The following is a 10,069-nucleotide window of genomic DNA, read 5'->3' as shown; positions in this document are numbered from 1 at the left end:
TATTATTTATAATAGAAGATGGTAACATAGTATACCCTTTTATTATCAAATATTCGACCAGTCTTATAAATCCGTGTTCTTATTATTCCTTATTTTATCTATAGTGGATGTGGTTGAATCAGGGGGTTACTTCAACATGCAGGAACTAAATTATGTTTCCAAATATTTTGTTCTGCCATCGTTCTGCCCGACAGAGGCGACACGATCGGACCAGTCCAAGGTAAGTTGCAGTCAGAAAAAGGGCGCCCTGTCCCCTCCAGAATTGAAAATGTCTTATGGATTCCGAAATTGACTTGTATTTTAGGTAGACATTTTTGGGGTTTGTTTAAGATACATATTGTTCCCTAAGTAACATTATAAAAATCATAGAAATTAATTTTGAACATAAATCAGTGTATTCAATAAAGTACCTTTAACCCTAAATTCACTCTGGATGATAAAATACTAGAAACACTTCTAGTCACCATCTCACACGCCCGCCTTTGTCGTGTAGCATCGAGAATCGCGTTGCAAGCACGACGATCGACCGTCTGCGCATTGTGTTTATCTTTGGAGTTTCACACAAAGCTCTATTCTCGCATGTATTATAAGTATCTAACATGCATTTTCTTTTCCTCAATAATTTAGGTAAATGTGGTTCCGGTGACCGATGCTGCAAGGCGCATCGTTCATTCAAGAGGATTCATGTAAACATGACGTAATAAAAAAAAACACGACACACCAAACCAGACATGAATGATATGCCACGGTCACTTGGTGGCATGGGTGTAGGTCGGTGGTAAACGCGGCCCCTCCTCCCCACATTTAAAGTGGGAGGGACATAATATCAATTGTAACTCCACTATTCACCGTTCTTCTATAGTTAAACATTTTACAAATTATACAAATAGAAGCGAGTGGAAAGAACATCAATTACGAATGACTGTCAAATCATCTCATTCAAAAGCATGTAACATGAGCTATCAGAAGATAATTATAGGCCTACGATATTATTTTTCATGAATGTTATTTTGCAGAAATTATATAAGTGGGTTTTTCATTCAAGATTGTGAGGTACATTAAAACACTTTTTTATGATGAACAATCAAAACCGTTGGTGTGGAAACAGGAGCGGATCCAGATTTTTTCAAACAGAGTAGGGGCGGTAATTTATTATAACAATTTTAATGAAAGAATGAATGAAATAAGTCAGGCTCCGGCGGAAAAAAAAATGATATGTTGTAGAACTGATTTTCTAATACAGAAAAAAAAAGAAGTTATGACTAATATCTGGGGAACGGTGAATGAGATACAGATTTTTTAATATTTAAAAACCGGGGAAAAGTGGTGTAACCGCCCATTATTACACCTTTCCCCAGTTTTTTAAGGCAGTGGAGATTGGTGGCGCTAAGATTCAAAATATCACCTTCCTGATTCGGAAGATCATGAATATGTTTATTGTACTTTTCTTATTGTCAGAGCGGTCTATACAGTTATGCTGATGACATGTGATGCGATAGCGACATGGCGAGGATGAAGATAGTGTTAAACACCACAGACTTACAGTAGCTCTCCTTTTATTATAATTCCGAAATGCATAGGCCTATTTTTGAAATGAATAATGATTAGGCTATAATTACAAAACGATATTGTTAGGTCTAGGCCGTATTTTTTTATATGTATCTCAGTCACGCATACCAAAATATAAATAGGCCTACGAAATGTATTTAGGCCTACTTGACGTATGCAATAAAGTACAGTATTAATAAACACTGTGATATAGATCTAATAATTATCATGACAATGACAATAATTAAATAATACCAATGGTGACGATAATGATGATGATGACGACCAATATTATCAGTATTAACATTGCTAATATGGGACAACATAACTTACCGTTGACTCTATAATAGCGCCACCAATCTCCACTGCCTCAAACGTCCAGGAAAAAAAAATTCGCCTCCGGGCCCGTTGGCCTATGTTTTTGAATAATGCCCTAAACATTGGGCTTATTCGACTGGTTCATTTCGTTGAGTACGAATTTTCGTTGAGTATTATTTTCATTCGACAGGTTCGTTAAATAGACTTCGTTGACAACGAAAATTAACGTAAACCAGGGTGCGTTAATCAGCGTTAAGTTATCCACGTGACCAGACAAACATGGCCGATTGGTGAGTTTATAAACAACATTTGCGTTAATATAACTTAGATTAAATTTCATAAAATAAAAATTATAATATTTACTTACATGGAATCAAAAAATAATTATAGGCTAACAGAATTCAAAAACTGGATGAAAACATTTTTTTTTACGAATTACGAAAAACCCATACTACCACAAGTTGAAGCAATCTCGATTACGCAACGTGTATCGCGGTAACTATACAGCCATTTTGTTTTGTCGAGAATTTACAAGTTTTCTATTCGACTGGTCGTCTTCGTTGAGTAGGATTTTACCGCTGCGCTGATGGGCGTGGTTTAACGAAGAACGACCAGTCGAATACGGCCAATGCGTTTAGGTAAGAAGAAGAAGAAGAATACTGAACTCTCACATTGTAGCGTGACATCCTCGTCCAATATTTTGTAGATTCTTAAAATTGCTTTTTATGATAGGCCTATTTAATAGACATAAATAGGAGCTAAAAATACGAATATTATTCACAAACTGTGGGCATTGTTGCCGACTTCCCGAATTTAAGATTTGCTCTGAATTTTACAACGACGGTAAATGGAAACACCACGAATACTAATACTATTATCATTGAGAAATATATAGACGTATGAACATGCATAGTCTGCATTTGTAATGGGAATTGTATATTGTTGTAAAAAAGTGTTATGCTCCATCTTCTTAATTATAATATTATGATTATTGTTTCAGATATTATTATTATTATTATTTTTATTAATTTTATTATTATTAATATTATTATTATTATTATTATTATTATTATTATTATTATTATTATTATATCTATAAATCTGATGATAAATATAATAATAATTTTGGCAATGAAATGTATTGATTTTCATATTAAAATAAGTATTATTATTTTGCCATTTGTGCTGGTATGTAAACACTTCAAATAAGACTTTAAACAGCCAGATTAAAATCGCGAACATATAATCTAAAGATAAATAAATATTTTTATCATTTACAGAATATACAATGGGTTATAGACCTCTTGGCAAAAACGTGCAATGAGATGGCTATTCCAGAGGGCACCTCAAAGGTCGAAAGGTGTATACCAGGTAAACCAACATGAGAAAAAGCAACGAACACAAGGGACAGTCTCCATTCTGCTATAGGCCTACCGGTATTTCACTTGGCTTCGATATTTCACTGTAACAGCAGCGTAGATGATTTAAACACAAAAGTTCCACGCAAGTTTGTCCATCATTTAGTGACACGTTTCTGTTTAAGGTTTCTAACGTGTTTAGTCGTAAATGTGTTTAGGTATATGAAACATAACCTAGGCACATTTAATGCTCACGTCATAATCCTAATTCGTCGGCACAGCCACATTTTCAAAAAGTTTGTAGGCTTACTTTTTAAGAATCAGATTCCATGTTTTTCATGTATACGTTTAGTTTTATGGCCATTCATAATGTATTTAGGCTCATATATTTCTTTAATTAAAACATATGTATGTAAATAATCTTCATTTTATAAAATTATACAATTCTGTGAACTTTATTGTCAGTCAACAAGTATCAAATATAATCAAAACATTAACAGTGGCATTTCCAAGCACTCTATAGGTGAATAAATTTTCTTTAATGTAAAAATAATTTCTGAAAAATCTGGCCCTAGATTTTTTAAGTTTTCAGGCCGGCCTACAAGTATTAATAAATAATGATTATCGTTTTCTTTTTACAATGTTTTTAAAATACGTTCTATTCTGTATTACCATTACAGTTGGTCTTGTTGAAGGCACTGTTTACTATGATTTTAAGGCGCTGAATGATGTATCAAAATATTATTTTGTCTTACCAACTTACTGTCAGAAGTTTCAAGACCATCTGCTGACTGTATGTCACCATTATTATCAGCACCAACATTATCATAATATTATATCATCATCATCATCATCATCATCATCATTATCATCATCATCTTCTTCAGAATCATTACTAAATCATCATTTAGTTAATGAATAATGGCATAATTTATATTTCAACAGGTGAAAAGCAAAATGTCAGATGAAGTAAAGAGGATAAAGCAAATCAGGCGTTTCCTGTAGGCAAGGAGACAACGAGACGTAATCACATCAATGTGTCTTCAAACAAAACAACATTGAGTCTGGGCAAAATTTTACTGGTTACTCAAGCCAAAATGCGTATTTGGCTTGAGCAAGTAAGCAATTGAATTATGTTAATAACATTTTAAATCGTTTTTCAGTGTTGATCACTTTTATCTCAGAATCCCTTTGTGGGTAGCAGGCCTTTTTGATTAAAGATGTGTTGTCCCTTGAAAAATACAAAATAATCATAACACTTTTTAAAAATATATTTCATCATTTTAAAGTAATACAAAAATTATCAACTTGAACATAGAAATTAATGTTTTTTTTTTGTAGCTAAAAATGATAGAAACACTTCCACTCGAAGTATTTTAATTTCTTTTATAATGGTACGCTTTTTAAAATTCAATTAGGTAATTTATTTATTTTTGTTTAATGTTTCTTTTTGTCATTTCTTCTAATGGAGTCACAGTGTATTTCAGCAACCTAGTGAATCAGAATAATAAAGGAAATTACATCTTTAATTTTGATGTATACAACAACTTCTGGCATGTTTTATGACCCACCTCATTTTCCTTAAACATACAAAGTAGGCATATTGTTGAATGCTTATTATACCGTAAAACCTCAAATAGAATCCCATCTCGTAATAGGCTTCTTCATTCCATTTTACGGTAGTTTTATTCAAGATTCAAGATTCAAGCTATATTTCTCATGGCAGTTAAAACTGAATTGGGAGAAATTTACAAGTAGCTTAAAAAAATGTAATATATATATAGTATGTAGTCAAAATTGGTAAAAATATACATGATTATATAACATTACGAGACACATTAAAATCATTAAAAAGATAATCATGTTGAGGGCGCACTGAAATTTGAAGTCACGAGATCCAAAGTAGGCTTCGGAACTGGAATTACGATACTAGAAGTCACGCGAGCTCCACACACACAGCAATTGTGTTTACGTTGGCTCGTTTCTCACAAAAGGGAAACGAGAAACATAATGCGTGCTACAACACTAAGCCTATTTATTATATTTTGTAGCGGAGGGGCAGTGATTCAGGCTCAGAAACCACCACCAAAATGCTGCCTGAAGCCAGATATGTGTAGCTTTTTTACAGGTAATTTAGAAACAGGCGCTAAATTTCCATGTCGAAAAACGTAATCATATGTAATTAATATGATTACGTTTTTCGCTATTAAATAGTCGAGATTAGTATTTTAATTTCAAATAGAGAAATAACACTACCGGCGAGATTAATATTTTTTTAATTAGTTATAGTTTTATAATACGTAAATAATAATAAATGAATCCAGGTTAATATAATTTTAATATTATAGTATATTCGTGGAAATTGTCACGGAGAGCGTTTTCCCCCCTCTTACAAGTAACATTGACAACACCATAACATGGACCATTTATTCTTCTCTTTGTTATTGATTTATGTCTGAATTTGTTTCCTTTTGAGGCACTATATTTATTTAATAGCTTATGTCCACAGAAATTACAGCTTGTTTACGGACCACATGATTCTTGATCATTTGTTTATTTAGTTCGTATAAATTTGATTGGTCGTGTAATATATTGTGGCCCATTACCAAAGCATCCAATCTCTCCAATGTTTGCCGGGGTTCGGCTACCATACAGTAACCTTTTATTTTGTTTATGTTGTCCTTATAAACAGCAATAAAAGGTGGCCTCTTTTTGGAAAAATAGCAAAGGCCTATTATTAAACAATGTCTATTTTTTTTTATATATTTTTTAAGCATCGCTCATTGGATACGTACAAGAGAGTGATCGCGCATACGGATCGTATTCACAAACTGTAGGCATCGTTGCCGACTTTCCGAGTTCACGATTTGCATTGAATATTACTACGACGGTGAATGGAAACACGACGAACACTATTATCATTGAGAAATATATAGAGGTATATTGGACACTGCGTCTGTAATGGGAATTGTATATTTTAGGGAAGATTTGTTATGGCTACATCTTTATAATTATAATATAATTATTGTTACAGATTTTATTATTATAAGTTATTATCCAACCTATAAATCTGTTGATAAAAATAATAATAATTTTGTTAATGAAATACATTGATTTTAATATTAAAATAAGTATTATTATTTTGCCATTTGTGCTGGTATGTAAACACTTCAAATAAGACTTTAAACAGTCAGATCAAAATCACGCGAACCTATATCTATTGATAAATAAATAAATATTGTTATCATCTACAGAATATACAATGGGTTATAGACCCCTTGGCAAAAACGTGCCATGAGATGGCTATTCCAGAGGGCACCTCAAAGATCGAAAGGTGTATACCAGGTAAAACAACATGAGGAAAAGCAATGAACACAAAGGCCATTTCCCCATTCCGCTTTATTTCACTTGGCTTCGATGATTAACTGTAAAAGCAGCGTTTATTTATTTTCACAAAAGCTCCACGTAAGGTTATCCGCTTTTAGTGACAGGTTTGAAAGCCGTGCATAAACACGTTTAGTTTCGTAATTTGCATAGAGCTTAATGTGCGTTAATTTTCCAAACCCTGCTTTTATACAGACATATTAAGACTATATTGATGTAGTATAGGGAGGATCAAGAGAAACGTTTAAGTAGGGGCCATGCGATGTGCAAATACCGATCGCGGGTATGGTGTTGGGAGTGGTAGGTCCCGGCCTTCGATTGTCTTAAAAAATCATTACGAGTAGGCCTACACACATTTCTAGGCCTAATTTTTATAGAGGTATCGTGCAGCGTTGTCAATACTTTTCTTTTCTCTCACCCCTCTTGCTCTCTTTTTGGTGGTGGGGGTGGGGGTGGTGGGGAGTGGATGCTTGGGGATCTGACCCAGTAGTTCTCTACAGATGGTATTTGTATTCTTCATATTCTTTTTATTGTTAATATAAAGATGGTGTTCCCCACGAAAGAAAAAAAAAATAGTAATTTTAAAATTCACACAATAGTTTTATAGCATGAACGCAAATGTAGATCATTAATTTGGGTAGCAACTGGTTTCATCTTATAATGTTTTTGCTAATTTTTCAGATGAAGCACAGTTTAGCGGACATGTAACATTCGCAGGCGATAAGCCTTGTAACGTCTGGGCGTTTCCCCTAAAAACCACGTCGTTAGATGGTACGTTTACAAGTACGGTAACGGCGGATGGATGCATTCCAGTTGGTGCAGGTTTCACCGGCACAGTGACACAAGGAGTTTCAAAAAGTTAGTAGCCTTAAGGTAGTATAATACATACTCCAAGTATCGAAAGGCACACATTCCTGATGATGACATAATTCATTTCGAAATATTGAATCCCGGCACGATGGCGTACATTTCAATACTTGGAGTATGTACCGTACTATACTGTCTTATATGAGATTAATCAGTCGACCTTTCGGTTTTTAGTAGGATTACTTTTTAAGAATTAGATACCATGTCTTTTTTATATAAAGAGGTGGGGTGTTATGGGCATACATAATATATTGGGCCCATACGATTCTTTAATTCAAATATATATAATTTTCATTTTATAGATCTATAGCGTATTTTTCCCCAATTTTGTGAACGTTAATGTTAGTCAACACTCACCCAATAGGCCTACCATTTTGTTTGTTAAATGGATCCCACAAAAGAGCATATATCAAATATTAATACAACTTTAAAAGTGGCTTTCCAAGTACTAAAAAGTTGGAGTAATTGTTTTTAATGTAAACCTATAATGCCGGCCCTAATTTCTTATGATCGCTTTTGGGCTTAAAAATGTTAATGAATATAATGAATAAAAACTGTTACCATTTTACGATGTTTATCAAATACGTTCTATTCTGCATTATCATTACAGCTGATCTTGTTGAAAGCACTGGTTACTACGATTTTAAGGCTCTGAATGATGTATCAAAGTATTTTGTCCTACCAACTTACTGTCAGAAGTCACAAGACCCTCTTTTGACTGTAAGTGACAATTATTATCAGCAGCAGCAACATTATTGATTTTACAATCATCATCATCATCATCATCATCATCTTCACAATCATCATTGTCATTACCATCATTATTATCATCACCATCACCACATCACCTGCTATTGTCATCACCATCAGCATCAACATCATCTTCTTTCTCATCATCATTCAATAATAATAATAATAATAATAATAATGATAATAATAAAAATTATTATTATTATTATTATTATTAATGATATTATTACTATTATTATTATTATTACAATTATTATTGTTATTATTATTATTATTATTATTATTATTATTATTATTATTATACCATCATTTATTTACTTATGAAATAATGGCATAATTTATATTTCAACAGGTGAAAAGCAAAATGTCAGATGAAGTAAAGAGAATAAAGCAAATCAGACGTTTCATGTAGGCATGGAGACAACTGCGATACATGGTCACATCAATGCGTCTTCAAACTAACATGTTAAGCAGCAAATATTATCATAATATCAATAAAAAAAAATTTAAAATAGGCACTTATAAGATTAGTTTGCTTTTAGTATTTAAATACAAGGCAATTTATGTCTATGCTTTTAGCATAATAGGCCTATGATTTTTAGTTATTGTTTGATTCCGAAGTCGCTGTATCACATTTTAAGAATTCTAATAATAGATTTAATTAATTGCATTTAACATAAATTTTTGTAACAATAAAATTAATATGAAAATAGTGTGATTTTTTTTATAGAGAATATATATTTTAATACTTTTATGATATTGGGATACATCAAGTTTCTAATTTTAATACAATTGAAAATTTACATTTCTTAAAGTAATGTTCGTGATTTGCAAATGAATTTTAAATAAACTTTATTGAAAAAATAAATTGATATAAATAAATATGGTTCTTCGTTCTTAAACTGTGTACACGCTGTCAACGTTGATGTGTTTATGAAGAAGTGCGCGATCATAAGTTGTTTTCATTGTCTTTTCTTTCTCGATCTTCTCTTTTGTGGTTATTTTACCTGTACAGTAGGCCTATGATACACCAAATTTAATTAAATCCATATTCAAATAAAAAAAACATGGATAAATAAATATGTAAAAATTTTGTCTTTGTCATCTTATCCAGTGGAGTCACAGTGTCCATAAAATATTCAGCAACCTATTGGGTCAGAATTATAAACTGAATACATTAAAATTTGACGTATACAACAATGGTACTTCTGGCATGTTTTATGATACTTAACCTAATCTTGCTCCGTTTTCCTTTAACATAAAAATTAGGCAAATAGTTGCGTGCTAATTATACAGGCGTGAAACCTGAAATTTGAGCCCATCTTGGAAAGAATCTCATGGGCTTTTATTATTCCATTTTACGGATATTTAATTGCGTTAAAAAGAATCAGGGTGAGGGCGCACTGAAAAGTGAACTTGTGAATTACTAAAAGTCACGAGCTCCAAAACAGGCCTTCAGTCAACAATTGTGTTTACAACAATTCGTTTCACAAACGGCGAACAGAATGAACCGATCAATGCATGAAACAATAAGGAGAGTACGATATTTCCTGTACCATGTAATATCTTGTACCATTTTTAGCTAATTCTATTCTGTACATACAATACGCTTAAAATATACCGTAGTAGTGTGGACCCTGGTGTCATTTCTCGAGATAGGCTTGCCCAAAGCAATTTTATTGCATTTTCTGGATATTTTGGGTATGCAGAATCTAAAAATGCAAGGATCCATTTTTCTTAGATTGTCTTGGAGGCCATTTTGGAATTTCAAAATGGCCGCCATTTTCACATTAAGAATAACAATAACTGTGTCATTAGAGCAGATATCAGCATGATTTCGGCAG

The 10,069-nt window shown here is 32.6% G+C and overlaps 1 protein-coding gene across 1 annotated transcript; it reads left to right on the top strand.

Moving 5' to 3' along the window:
- The first annotated feature begins 5,131 nt into the window (after positions 1–5,131).
- Positions 5,132–9,107, top strand: LOC117119710. Its single transcript, XM_033264547.1, has 6 exons — positions 5,132–5,352; positions 5,999–6,162; positions 6,479–6,569; positions 7,290–7,466; positions 8,086–8,195; positions 8,578–9,107. Exons 1-6 carry the CDS (start codon positions 5,235–5,237, stop codon positions 8,635–8,637), a joined length of 720 nt encoding a protein of 239 aa, XP_033120438.1. The 5' UTR covers positions 5,132–5,234; the 3' UTR covers positions 8,638–9,107.
- Positions 9,108–10,069: the final 962 nt, after the last annotated feature.

The sequence above is a fragment of the Anneissia japonica genome, unplaced genomic scaffold (genome assembly GCF_011630105.1).
Source record: "Anneissia japonica isolate Jap-2015-1 unplaced genomic scaffold, ASM1163010v1 scaffold472_len315957_cov169, whole genome shotgun sequence".
Lineage (NCBI taxonomy): Eukaryota > Metazoa > Echinodermata > Crinoidea > Comatulida > Comatulidae > Anneissia > Anneissia japonica.
This window is presented reverse-complemented; position numbering and strand designations above follow the sequence as displayed.